The sequence below is a fragment of the Hyaena hyaena genome, unplaced genomic scaffold, assembly GCF_003009895.1.
Source record: "Hyaena hyaena isolate Hyena2069 unplaced genomic scaffold, ASM300989v1 scaffold_114, whole genome shotgun sequence".
Lineage (NCBI taxonomy): Eukaryota > Metazoa > Chordata > Mammalia > Carnivora > Hyaenidae > Hyaena > Hyaena hyaena.
The window spans coordinates 1,275,964-1,290,217 of NW_024080746.1; the positions used below are offsets into that span (position 1 = coordinate 1,275,964).

General features: G+C 47.8%; 1 protein-coding gene across 2 annotated transcripts in view; it reads left to right on the plus strand.

Annotated features, from left to right (window-relative positions):
• ANAPC4 (anaphase promoting complex subunit 4) overlaps positions 1-948 on the plus strand; it is a 31,980-nt gene extending 31,032 nt beyond the window's left edge. For both annotated transcript variants that reach the window (XM_039236665.1, XM_039236664.1), the window contains one exon: positions 177-948. In XM_039236665.1, the coding sequence (XP_039092596.1) occupies positions 177-401 (225 nt within the window). In that variant the 3' untranslated portion in view covers positions 402-948. The remainder of the gene's footprint in view (positions 1-176) is intronic.
• The last annotated feature ends 13,306 nt before the right edge of the window (positions 949-14,254 follow it).

Consider the following 14,254-nt stretch of genomic DNA (forward strand, 5'->3'; position numbering starts at 1 on the left):
TCACTGTTAATATGTAGAGATCCTTTTGCAGCAAATGAGGCTAAGTTTAGTGATTTTGTTGTAAATCAGTGAAAAATAACTTTCATATAAGACCATTCTTCAAACTTCTGATTTCTTATACATTATGTATTAGTTAAGCCATTCATTTAAAAACTCCTAAACCTTTTCTTCTCTAGTTGAGCTCAAATCTCCGTCATGTAAGAGTATTTGAAATGGACATAGATGATGAATGGGAGCTGGACGAGTCTTCAGATGAAGAGGAGGAGGCCAGTAATAAGCCCGTGAAGATCAAGGAAGAAGTACTCTCAGAGTCGGAGGCAGAGAGCCAGCAGGCCAGTGCTGCTTTAGCTCCAGAGATCGTCATCAAGGTGGAGAAACTTGACCCTGAGCTGGACCCCTAATCTAGCTTGCCATCATTTTGTACATTCTCATTATGTCAGGAAAAACCTGGGAGATGGACTAAGATGTTTTGGACCATTCTTAATTATCTTTGTGTAACAAAGAAATAAACCATAAATTATATTTTTCCTTATTCTGCTTCATCTTCCCCTAGTGGTATAGTCACTACAATAGACTTTCTTTTTGCTGAGATTTCTTTTTAATACTGTGTGCAGAATTTGTGTTTAAAGAAGACATAAATTGAATGTGAAGAAAGTTTCAGCCTTGTCTGTTAAAAGGTAGGTATCAGGAATCATTCCTATGTCAAGAAGAAATTCTGTTTAAATGATAATTCATCACTGGAAGTTTTGAGGCATTTAGTATGTTAAAAACATAGATAATATTTATTCCTCTTTTTTCCATCTTCCTCTTTCTAGTTTATTCCAGGTCTCCAGAATGCTTTCAAAATATCTTTTCAAAATAAATTATACTGCTTTACTGTAATGCTGAAGAAGCCAAAAGATGGACACTGTCTTTATGATCTAAATAGCAGAAACACTGTTTGGCACCAACATGACTATCTTCTCATTTTGTTACCGTATTTGAGCTCTGAATTCTTTGAATTGGCAGCGTTTAGATGTGTCTTTTTCCTCTGTTGAGAGTTGGTCAAGGACACACAGTAGCCTTGGGAATGCTAGAAATGTGGATCAACTAAACCTAACTTCGCATTAGTGCAAATGAGCGGTTAATTTCCTGATGCTCATTCCTAAAGTTGAGTGGGATTGTCATGTGGCTTTCAAAGAATTTCTGTTTTATATATGAACTCTAGTATCAGTTCAGTAATAAATGAAAGAATCACTTTTTAAAGCTTTAAATATCTTTGGGTAGGAAGATACAAGCAGATGAGTGGGTAACTGCAGGGTTCTGTGTCATTTGTCTATTTCTTGAATAATACCTGTTACACTTGGATTTTAGGCACATCATGCGTTAGATACTCCAGGTGCCTCAGTTGGTCTGGTCTCTGTTGGCGTAAAGGGAAAACTGAAGAGAAGCCACTATCGTGTGCATGAGCTTGGAATTCAGAGCTGTGATCTTCAGGAGGCCGACTGTGCTAGTGTACTGCCTTGCACGGAGCAGGCCTTCATCACGATTAATATATGATTCACATAAATGCTTCCTGGTGGTTGGTCAGTTTCATGGCATAATGCAGAATGTCTTGAATTAACTTTTGCGAGCAAGAAAGGTCATCTGTCAGATTACATGACAGCTTGTTAGAATGAGTTACAATTTCACAATGAGCAGCCAATCTTTATTAGACAGTCGTCTACCCCCTGTGGAGATTTTTGGACATGTGCACATTTGCCTCCTGCAGCTCCAGCCTAGGGATACACTGAAACCGAGGCTCCCAGACTCTGCCTTCATCCTGAGCCAGGAAGGAATCAGCACTAGTGCTGTTGATGTACGAGCTGTCCCATAACAGCAAGTTAAATTAATGTGAATTATCCCTAATCTTGGGAAAGTAGTTTTTTCACCAGTTCTTTTAATGTATGTGATAACTATTTAGGAACTGGATTTGTACGATATCAAAGTAGAAAGTTTTGAACTGATACCTGAATTCCTTTTTTAGGTTTTAATAAGTAGAGTGCAGATAATCTGTTTATCATCGTATTTTTAGATAAAAGCTATGATTTCTACACCATAGGAAACTTTGCTTTTTAATGTTTAGGAAGAATTTGAGCATTGTAGACTATCGTTTTATTTCCAGTTTATTTAGCAGCAGATGCTAAATTGGAGTTTTGAATTTAGTGAGTAACCAGTAAAGTGGTCCATGGAGGACTCTGGGCAGTGGACTTTTCCAGATGCAGGCCGTGTGTGGAGCTCTGGGCCCTGACCTTCATACAGTGAGCATAGCAAGTACCTGCCTAAAGGTTTGAGGGCTAAATGGGTGTTCGCAGAGCACTGTGGTTGGCATGTATGAGACACCCGCTAAAGATCAGCACTTACTATAATTCCATGCTTCTCTTTTCCAGGATTAAAATGTGTTGAGTTTTTAGAAATTTAAATAGCATTTTTGTCTTTTTCTTTTCTTCTTTTTTTTTTTTTTTTTTTGTGCCTGACTTAATGGGACTGTGACAATAGTTCTTCTAAGTCTCTGGCTCTGTAGTTTTTTTTTTTCCCCTTTGTTCTTGATTTTCTTCCCCAAACAAAAATTTTACCCTTAACCAAAATGCTAAAACATTTTATCTTTATTCAAAGCATTTGAATATAAATGTGAAGAACGATGTTAGATTATGTTATAACTTTGGGTTATGACACCATAACTGTATCTCTTAGATACAGATACCTGAGTTAATCTAAGTACCATCCCATTCTTGCGGAAACCCAGCAAGCAAACATGTGCTAAATATTTCTAGAGAATGCTATAATTGAAATCATGGGTTGCATGAATTCTCTGGGCAGATCGGTTTCTTTGGCTCCTTTGAAGTTGTGGCAATTACTATAGACTGATTGCGCTTATTAGAATGTACATTCGTCCAACATATCATTTTTAGCTCTCGCTGAGTAGAGGGAGATGGTACTTAGAATTATACTAAGTCAAGATCACAGAAACCTTACAGCATGAGAGTAAGGATTATGTTAAAGCAGGAAATAGTATTTGAACCTTTAGGAATAGTCAGTTTGGAAATTCTCAATTGTCCAAGGGTTAATTCTATGAAAATGAATTGTTAATATGTAGGTAATCAGTGTTTTTCACTTTCTGAGCTCACTAGAACAGGATTTTCCATGAATCAGATACCCCCACATCAAAATTGCCTGGGCCAGTGATTAAAGATGCAAATGTATGGGTGCCACCCACAACCACTCCTCAAAATGTGGAGACCCGGGCCCGGGCCTGCGTTTGTAACCAACTCACCTGCTCTTATGCCCACTGAGGTTGAGAGCCTTTATATTGTATGGAAGCTATTTTTTAGTCATTAGATGCTTATCATTTTTCAATTAAAAGCTGCTCCCTTAGATGCATTGAATTGTGGATTTTTCCTTACAGATGACCCTGATGTGATTAGTTTTCCATGTAACGTGCACACAGTTATGTAAGTCTCTTTAAATGTTGGTGGGCCTAATCGTTACCTTGAGTCTGTGCACGAGAGCATGTGGAACTGAATCCTGCAAGGCCCCATTTTACCCTTACGCTCACGTTCAGCCACGTGGTAGCTGCTGAGGTCAGTCTGTAAGGGCCAGGCAGGTTGGTTAATGGGCGGTTAGAACTCATAAATACTACCTTTGCCCTGGCGTGTGCAGTCAGACTGAGCACACAGCACCCCCAGACACTAGTAGTGATGATAAAGGCGTCCTGCATCATGACTAAATGGTGTGTTTACCGACTTGGTGGATGCTTTAAATGTGAAAGCAAGGAGATGGGTTTGTAATTCATGCCTGCCTCTTGCCATTTCGACTTCCAGTGTTGTCCTATCCTCCCAACAAGACTGGAAACTTCAGGAACTCTTTTTTTTTTTAAGTTTATTTTGAGAGAGAGAGAGAGCAAGAGAGCGAGCAAGAGCATCTTAAGCAGGCTCCACACTATCAGCGCGGAGTCTGACATGGGGCTTGAACCCACAAATTGTGAACTCATGACCTGAGCTGAAATCAAGGGTCAGATGCTTAACCGATTGAGGCACCCAGGTGCCCCAGGGAAGTGTTTTGATTCACTTTTGTATTCCTGATTCCCACTGCAGAGTGACCATTACTATTTTAATTTGTATGTTTTCCACTTCTCAGGTGGTAGAGCTGGTATTTAGGAGCCCCGCTAGATACTGTAAATTCGCACCTGCGACTGTAAACATGTTAAGTGGTGCTGCAGAACTTGGGAGCATCGCTAACGTGTTCCCTTTTTCCCTTGCACCGCTTACTTCACACCGCTTTGTCCTGCCACCTGCTGCAGGAAGCGGTGTGAAGGGAAATCTATCTAAATACGATGTGGTTTGCTCTCTTAGGCTGTAGCGTCAAGATCCCCAGGCAGCAGAGTGGACATGGAAGGGCCGGAGACCATTGTTGTGGGGTCCTTCGGGGTGTAGAGCCCACTTTCTCCCTACTGGGGGAGGAACCATCAGAAGAGATTTGGAAGGACTGGCCCGGGAGGCAGGAGGAGACCCAGGGGACAGGCTTGATGGAAACCCAGTCAGGGGATCCATCGGTCACGTCAAATGCTGCCAAGAAGTGGAGGAAAGGAGTGATCGGGATTGGCTCTTATGTGTGAAAAACGGAGTCAATAGTGATTTGGAGCAACTTTCAGTCTTGTTAGCGTGTTCTCCAAGACGCGGCCCCTGCGGCCTCCGCCAGCACCCTCTCGGGCTTCCCCCGCTCAGAGAGGCTTTCTTCCTTTTCTTGGAAGGACCTAATTCTTTCTACCCCAGGGCTTTGGGATGTGCTGTTTGCCAGGAATGCCTTTCCCTGATGCTTCACAGGTGTAATTCTCATTCTCACTTCCTAAAGCCACTGTGATTTTAGGAGTCTCTTAGCCCTCCCCATCATGCCACCTGCCACAGTTAGCAGTTACATCCTAATTCGGTGCTTATTTTATTGCCTAAATTCAATTACAAACCTTGTAACAGAGACCATGCCCATTTTGTGTATCTCCCTATACCGAATACCGGCTGTAGTGCCTAGCACGTAGCAGGTGCTCAAGAAATACTTGATTGGATTACCGAACATGCTAGCATCCAGCAAAGTGGACGCTGGTTTGAGGTATGAAAGATAAATTCTCCTGAGGTTTTAGCATTGAGTGCATTGAATTTGTTCACAAATGGGTTGTACCCCCAAAGTTGCAAACTGATGGGCAGATTATTTTCCTCATGATAAAAACCATCAATGTTGGTCCAGGCCTGGGCCTGCTGAAAATAACAATTACCGATCTTCCGCGAACCCACGCCTCCATCCAGATACTGGTGACTTACATCTAGATTTCCCTTTTTTTCAAGTTTTCGGCCTCCACATCATTTTATGGACTTCGTTTTTGTGAGTTTCAGAGTGATGTGTTTAAAATATGACTTTAGGTAAAAAAAAAATACCAGTCATGATGCTGACAGAAATGGTTTCTGCGGGTGGAGGGGCTGGCAGAAGCCCAGTGGGAACGGCTGTGTGGAGCGGGTGTGAGGTGCAGAAGTGGGGGGCCGCTGATGGGGGCAACGTGTGAAGAATTGCTGCAAGAGTAGGAGGGGGCATGGATGGCATCAGGAGCTTTTTAAAAAAAGTGATTATAGGAAGGCATATTTATACATCCACAGCCCTGATGCGCTGAGCGGGGAGAAACTGACCGTTTCTTGAGAAAGGAGAAGTGTGAGTACAAGTGAAATCCTTCAGGAGGCAAAAAGGGTGAGGCCCAGTGACCGAAGGAAGGCCCAGCATTGGGCTGGGACACAATGTCCCTTGCATCCTAACAGGAGCCTGTGGGGACACGGGCAGCTGGTGCAGTTTCCCCTGGGTACTAGGTGTCAAGGTCTCCACAGAGAGTGACAAGCAGTGACTTCCCCCCAACTTGCTGGGAAAGTGGGGGTGTCGAGGGTGCCCTGGAGACATGTGTCAGTTTCAAGTGAGTCCACCCAACGGGATCATTTTCTCTCACTGGGGCGTTGATTTTCTGGGGTTTTGCCAACCCATTACAAGCAGGTGGGAAGGCGGATGGGAAGGTAGGGACACAGTGACAGGTCAGTGGGTTGGAAGGTAGAGGGTTGTGGAACTTTGGAACCAGAAGACAGGTGATGGCTGGCGAGGGCCGTTTGCAGTCACTGTTCCGGAGGTGGTGAAGCTGACATCGCTCCTTTACGTGTGCCTGTGGTGCTGCTGCCGGGAAGGGAGGGGATCCTTGGAGCTACGTGGTCAAGAATGGGGTGGTCAGCCAGGGATTGGGTGCCTTACTCCTGTGGTGTTAACGCTAAAGTCACCAAACAATGACAACAGTGATGGTAGAGGCAGTAAGAGGGCTTGGGCGCTGAGATCATCCATGAATGAGGAGGCATGGCCAAGCAATGAATGATGATAGTGAGGGCCAGAGAGAACAGGAAGCTGTATGTGCTTTGAAAGGAAAGGGCGCCTGGGGGGCCCCAGTGGGTTGAGTGTCCGACTTGACTTTGGCCCATGTCAGGATCTCACAGTTCATGAGATCGAGCCCTACGTTGGGCTCCGTGCTGACAGCACAGAGCCTGCCTGCAATTCTCACTCTCCCCCTTTCTGTGTGCTCCTTTCCCCACTCATGTGCATGCTTTCTCTCTCTATCTCTATCAAAAATAAATAAAAACATTAAAAAAAAAAAAACCCTGGAGGGAGTCAGCGACTGACTCACAGTCACTTGGTAGGTAGTGAGGCTGGGGTTCAAACCTAGGCAGGCTGAGGCCAAGCTGTGCTCCTAAAGACCCAGGACACTGAAAGGGGCTTGAAACAGATACCCATGCTTCTAGGGACACGGTGCAAATAAAATACTAAGCCAACATGGAGGCGTGGACAGTGTTTGTAATTCTTGTATCACCCAAAGGTTAGCACTTTCTTCAGCCGGGCCCTCCATTAAAGGCTGTAATGGATATGGCGGTCGGCTTTAATTTGATTTTGAAGCCAGATGCAGCAGCCCTCCCCGATGGCTCTGGGAGGCGATGTCTAGGGTTGCCGTCTGACCTTGTCATGTCTTTACGTTTTTTAAATTCAAGTCAGTTAATGTATAGTGTAATAATGATTTCAGGAATAGAATTTAGTGATTCATCGCTTACATACGACATCCAGTGCTCATCCCAACAAGCGCCCTCCTTAATGCCAGTCACATATTTAGTCTCTCCTCCACCCACCTCCCCCCCACCAGCAACCCTCAGTTTGTTCTCTGTATTCAAGAGTCTCTGATGATTTGCCTCCCTGTTTTTATCTTATTTTTCCTTTCCTTCTCCTATGTTCATCTGTTTTGTTTCTTAAATTCCACATATGAGTGAAATCATAGATTTGTCTTTTTCTGACTGACATTTCACTCAGCATGATACACTCTAGTTCCATCCATGTTGTTGCAAATGGCAAGATTCTGTTCTTTTTGATCACCAAGTAATATTCTATTGTGTGCATGTGTGTGTGTGTACACACCGTATCTTCTTTATCCATTCATCACTCGGTGGACATTTGGGATCTTTCCATATTTCGGCTATTGTTGATAGCGCTGCTATAAGCATTGACGAGCATGTCCTTCAAATCAGCATTTTTGTATCCTTTGGATAAATATCTAGCAGTTCAATTACTCAGTCATAGGGTAGTTCAACGTTTATTTTGGGGAGTGAGAGAGAGAGCACAAGCAGGGGAGAGGCAGAGAGAGAGAGAGGGAGACACAAAATCTGAAGCAGGCTCCAGGCTCCGAGCAGTCAGCACAGAGCCTGACACGGGACTCGACCCCACGAACAGGGCCATCATGACCTGAGCTGAAGTGGGACGCTTAACCGACAGCCACCCAGGCGCCCCTATTTTTAATTTTTTGAGGACCGTCGGCACTGTTTTTCCAGAGTGGCTGCACCGGTCTGCGTTCTAACCGGCAACGCAAAGGGGTTCCCCTTTCTCTGCCTCCTCGCCAGCACCTGTGAAAATGAAGGACGCTGGCCTGACCCTGTCTTAGGTGCGCCGCCCCTTGAGGAAACCTGTGTGTGGCGGAGCAGAGAGGCGGCCCCACGTGACTGCTTAGGCCCTCGCTCCAGGGCCAGACAGGCCCCCGGAGGGGCTCAAACGGGACCCCCGCCTTTCCCACTGTGTGAGGCGCACTTCAGGGCCTGGGGGCCTCTAGATCTGCCAACTTGTGCGTGAAAATCCCGAGCGCTTGGGGCTCCAGACGCTCTAGGGCCAGATCCGAGGCTGGTGGTGATCACAGGGTCGAGTCCACACCCGCTGCTGCCCATCCCCCTTCCCCTTGTCGGCGTTGGACCCGCCCAGCTCCTCCCAGGCAGGAGGAAAAGCGTGGGAGAGGCCCCGGCTGTCCTACAACTCTCGGAACAGCTCTGCGACCAAGGGATCGCTGCCCGTGTTTTACAGAAGTTCAGGGTTTCGCCGTGTGCCAGTCACACTCGTCGGCGGTAGAGCCCGGACGACGACGTCTGCTAGCCGTGCGTGAGTGCTTACTCGGGCGGGCACGGTCCCAAGCACGCCTCATCGGTACCTCCCTGACGCCTCACCACAGTCCTACGAGGCAAGTGCTCTTATTGGCATCATCCCTATTTCACAGATGAAGAAACTGAGGCGTCAGAAGTTTTCTAGCTCGGCCGCGGTAATCCCACGAGCAGCAGGGTGGGATAGGGGTGTGAGGCCGGGCAGTGTGGTGCGGGACCCCGGCCTTTAACCACCGAAGGTGCCTGTCCAGGGTCTGTGTTGTTCCCCGACACCGCCCTGCACCCCCTCGCCAGCGGCCTGCGTGGCGTGGCCACCGTAATGCCTCTGCGGCTCGGATGACCCGGCTCCACCCCAGATTGCTCCTTCATCCGTGACCGCTGGCGGCTCGGGGGGGAAACAGGCCGTGAGGGGGAGGGATGCTTTTCCCTGCAGACCCGGGAGTGGCACGCCACAGAGCTGGGGCAGGAACCCCAAATCCTGGCCCCCAAGATGAGTGTGGTTTCCTCCCAGACAGTACTGCCCACGGCCAGTCCCACTTGTCGTCTTCCTTTGCCTCCTGAGGAGGTTCGTGTGTGTTCAGGTGTCACAGACAGAGCTGTGCTGTGTGTGTGTGTGTGTTCAGGTGTCATAGAGAGAGCTGTGTGTGTGTGTGCGTGTGTGTGTGTGTGTGTTCAGGTGTCATAGACAGAGCCGTGCTGTGTGTGTGTGTGTGTGTGTTCAGGTGTCATAGTCGTGCTGTGTGGGGAGGGTGGGGAAGAGGGTTCAGGTGTCACAGAGAGCCGTGCTTTCTTCCCCAGAAGGGTTACAGAGGGGGAGCCGTGCCGTATTTGTGCTGTGAGTGATCTCTGTCCCATTTTCCAATCCATCAAGATTGTTCTGCGTTTTGTCGGTCTACAACTCTCAGTGGGTGCAGGCGCCCACGGAGGAAGGAAGGCAGGGGGGCTTGGGGAGAGGCAGGGAGCGCATCCTCGGAATGCAAGCACGGGCCAAACGGGGCAGACGTGCAGTTTGCGGTGGGAAGGCCGTCCAGAACAGGATGGTCGGTCGTGGACACCGAGGAAACCCGTGAGGCTCTGCCACACACAAACCAGAAGAACACATTTGGGCCGTGAACTTTAGGCTAGAAAGTATGAGACTGCGGGGTCAAGGAAACAACAGTGATGTCTTACGTTTTTTACACAAAGTAGCTCAGAACATCACACATCAGGACACTGGGTGGCTCAGCCCGTTAAGGGTCTGACTTATTTCAGCTCAGGTAACCATGGAGCCCCAAGTGGGGCTCCGCACTGTCAGTGTCAAGCCTGCTTGGGATTCTCTCGTCCTCACTCTCTGCCCCTGCCCCACTCACGCTCACTCTCTCAAAATAAATACATAAAACATTAAAATAAGTTTTTCAATGTTTTATTTATTTCTGAGAGAGAGAAAGAGAGAGACAGAGAGAGAGACAGCGTGAGCAGGAGAGAGTCAGAGAGAGAGAGAGGGAGACACAGAATCTGAATCAGGCTCCAGGCTCTGAGCTGTCAGCACAGAGCTCATGTGGGGCTGGAACCCACGAACCGTGAGATCATGACCTGAACCAAAGTCGGACGCTTACCCGACTGAGCCACCCAGGCGCCCCTAAAATAAAAAAGACCGTCACACGCCAACCATCCTATTTACTCACGCTACACATAAAAGGGGCTTGATGGGGTGAGACGGTCTGGGAGGGGAGTGACTGGAAGTAGGACGTGAAATCATGTAGCTTCCATTTAAGAAGTGGGAGTTGAAGGACCGGATTTGCAGATTGGCTGAGCCATGCCACTCACTGAAGATCTGGGCCCTGTGGGAAGCCCAGCCCCTGAAATTCATGGGGTCTGGGCCCCCGAGTCCTGTTTGGGAAACCACAGCGCCCCCTAGTGCCTGGGAAGTCTAACGCTAGCCCCAAGCGGGGGAGCCCCCAAGGCTCCCAGGCGGCAGGGCCAGGTCTGCAGAGCTGAGCCATCCAAGGCAGGAGGGAGCTGCTCCCTATGGTCAAGGTCACAGCCACAGCCCAGCGTGTTTCCGAGGGTGCTCTGTGGGAATGCCTCCACCCAGGAAGCCCAGCCACAGCATAGACTTTCTGGCTAATCCACACTCACGAGGCAGTGTGCTATCCCAGGCCCCGCAGCCCGGGAAGGACATCCCAGAGCAGGTGACTGTGTGGGAGGGTCCCCACCAGGACACGGGGCTCCTGAGGTCTTCTGGGCTCGCTGGCTGGAGGATGGTTGGAAATCCCTGCAGAGGGCAGCAGTTCGCTTGCTTGTGCAGTTCACGTGAAAATCGGCTCCAAGACATGTGAGCGCGACACTGGGCCTCGGGCTCTGAAGGGCCAGGCTTAGTTCAAGGCTTTCTGGGGGTAAGCCCCACCAAATGAGCATAAGCAAAGGTGGTGTATTCTGAGCCTGCAAGGGTGGCAGCCGCCATCACATGTGCTGGCAGAGACTCAAATCAGGTGGAGGAGTGGGAGAGCTTTATAGGGGAGAAGAGGGCAGCCCCAGGTAGCCCTCGTTGGAGGCTGCTGGCTCCGGGAAGCTGTAGGCGGGTGAATTAGAAACTGGGGTGCAGAGTGGGCTTCCTCTGGGTGATCCTAAGTTGGGAACAGGAGCAGAAATTAGGGAAGCCGTCAGTTATTGATCAAGTCCTGGCCACTTGGGGCTGGTTGTTACCGGCCTCCTGGATTGTCACTCGAAATAGCAATGTGACTTCCTGCAAGAATGACCTGTAGCGGGCTGGCCTCTTGGGCTGGGCATGGTAGATAAGGGGTTGGTTTCCTGGACAGGCCGCCGCAGGCTGTGGAGCAGAATCCTATTTTTTTACGTGGTCTGGCCGTTGACCATCGGTATGTTCCTTCTGTCACTTGCTGTCACTGCCTTTAAATTCTGGACACTGGTTTCCATATTTTCATTTCACACTGGGCCCCTCAAAAGCTGTAGCCATTTTCATGTTCATCTTTGGACTCATGACCGAGCAAGCTTTTGTGTGATTTGGGGTGGAGGCTGTTCTAGCTGCAGTTTTCCATTTTTACTGAGAATGGGAGATGGTAATGTCACCAAGTGCTGAGGGCCTCCCGGTGGGGCCCAGGCTCAGGCACCCAGGAGGAGGCCCCAGGCCCCGGCTGCTGTGCTGTTTCCCTCTCCAGATGACAGCTTCTCTGGTGTGTGTTTTGCATCCTGATGTGGCCAGAAGCTTCTGGGCAGCGTGAGTCATCAGTGAGTGTGGCCTGAAACAATACCTACCTTGAGACAAATCTCACTAATTTGGACCCTGTTCGTTTTAAGCAGAGAAGTTTTGGTCTCTTTTTGAAATGACAACAACAACAAAAAGATTTGCTAAGCAAACGCACGGTACAAAAGGTTGCAAGGCAAAGGGCAATAGTTTAACGTGCCAAGAGCAAAATTCTCCAGGACTTCATCAGCACGGTGTTTTTACAAAGCCAATGAATGACCTCATGAGTGTAAGATCTAATTTCATTGCATTTGTTGCTATTCATGTGTTGGAAGACGTCATTAAGAGGATGTGATCGCCAGTTGACCCATGGACTGGACTCAGGGAAATCTGAGGCTCCCCACTTCTTGGAACTAGTATATTCTGCCTGCAGTTTCCACAGTGGGAGCTGTTTCAGGGATGTAACCTTGAGAGAGCAGGTGGTGGTGAGACCATCTGGATGTTGCGTGTAACTCAACCACATTAAACCACATAAAGTTTTTTTTTTTTTTTACTAACTAAGCTATTTATTTTTATTATTTTTTTTTTAGTTTTCCTGACATTTCCCTTTTTTATTTTATTTTATTTTATTTTATTTTATTTTATTTTTTTACAAATAGTTTATTGTCAAATTAGTTTCCACATAACACTCAGTGCTCATCCCCACAAGTGTCCTCCTCCATGCCCATCCCCCCTCCCCCCCACATCCATCAGTCCTCAGTTTTTGTCAGCATTCAAGAGTCTCTCATGGTTTGCCTCTCTCCCTTTCCCCCACCATTTCCGCCCTTCTTCTCCCCCTTGTTCCTCCGTCAAGTTCCTCCTAATCCTCCTATACGTGCAAACATATGATATTTGTCCTTCTCTGCCTGACTTATTTCGCTCAGCATAACACCCTCAAGGTCCATCCATGTTGCTACACATGGCCAGATTTCATTGTTTCTCATTGCCATGTAGTATTCCATGGTATAGATAAACCACATCTTCTTGATCCATTCATCTGTTGATGGACACTTAGGCTCTTTCCATGTTTTAGCTATTGTGGAGAGTGCTGCTATGAACATTGGGGTACATGTGCTCCTATGCCTCAGCATTTCTGTATCCCTTGGGTAAATTCCTAGCAGTGCTATTGCTGGGTCATAGGGGAGTTCTATTGTTAGTTTCCTGAGGAACCTCCACACTGTTTTCCAGAGGGGCTGTACCAGTTTACATTCCCACCAACAGTGTAGGAGGGTGCCCGTTTCTCCACATCCTCGCCAGCATCTAGAGTTCTCTGATTTGCTCATTTTAGCCACTCTGACTGGCGTGAGGTGGTATCTCAGTGTGGTTTTGATTTGTATTTCCCTGATGAGGAGGGATGCTGAGCATCGTTTCATGTGTCTGTTGGCCATCTGGATGTCCTCTTTGGAGAAGTGTCTGTTCATGTCTTCTGCCCATTTCTTCACTGGGTTGTTTGTTTTTCGGGCGTGTAGTTTGGTGAGTTCCTTATAGATTCTGGATATTAACCCTTTATCTGATATGTCATTTTCAACTATCTTTTCCCATTCCGTTGGTTGCCTATTAATTTTCTGGGTTGTTTCCTTGGCTGTGCAGAAGCTTTTAATCTTGATGAGGTCCCAACAGTTGATTTTTGCTCTTGATTCCCTTGCTGTTGGGGATGTGTCAAGTAAGAAGTTGCTGCGGTGGAGGTCAAGGAAGTTGTTTCCTGCTTTCTCCTCTAGGGTTTTGATAGTTTCCTGTCTCACGTTCAGGTCCTTTATCCATTTTGAGTTGATTTTTGTGCATGGTGTGAGAAAAGGATCTAGTTTCATTCTTCTGCATGTTGCTGTCCAATTCTCCCAACACCATCTGTTAAAAAGGCTGTCTTTTTTCCATTGGAAACCACATCAAGTTTTAAGACTCTGGTCGCTGCAGGTGGTGGGAGAAATCTGCCGGTCTCTCAGTCCCCAAGACGAGCCCCTTGCTTTATGACATCTGCCACCGACAAGTCTGGAGCGACCTGCCTCTTTCTTCCAGAGCCACCTCCCAGGCCACACTCGGCCACTTAGTGGCCACAAGGCCTTAACCAGTCTACTTAGCCTCTCTGAGCCTCATCTTCCTCATCTGTGAAATGGGACAGTGATCCTGCACCGCGGGGGCCCGGTGAAGCTAAAGGAGATCATGTTCACGTAGAGGAGCTTGGGTGGGCTGGCCCAGATCCGCACTCCGTAAACCCAGCCATCGCTGCCCTGGCTCACGTGTGGGGCTAGCCCTAGATCGTCACCGCCACCTCGCTGCTTTGGTTAAGGTTTTCTTTCTGGCCAAAGAAAGTGTTCCCGTTGAATGTCACCTCAGACATCAGCTCTGGCTTTGAGTGCCCTCCAAACTCTCAAAGGATGACAGTCTTCCTCTCCTGAAGGTATTCGAGAGAATATACCACAGGGGCTGTGGGCAGCTGACAAAGGGGTCTCCCTAAACTTTTGGAAAATCAGTTGTATGGGCTGGAGTAGAAGTATGGCCTCCAACGTGGCCATGTTCATGGAGGAAGAGCTCGTTTGCA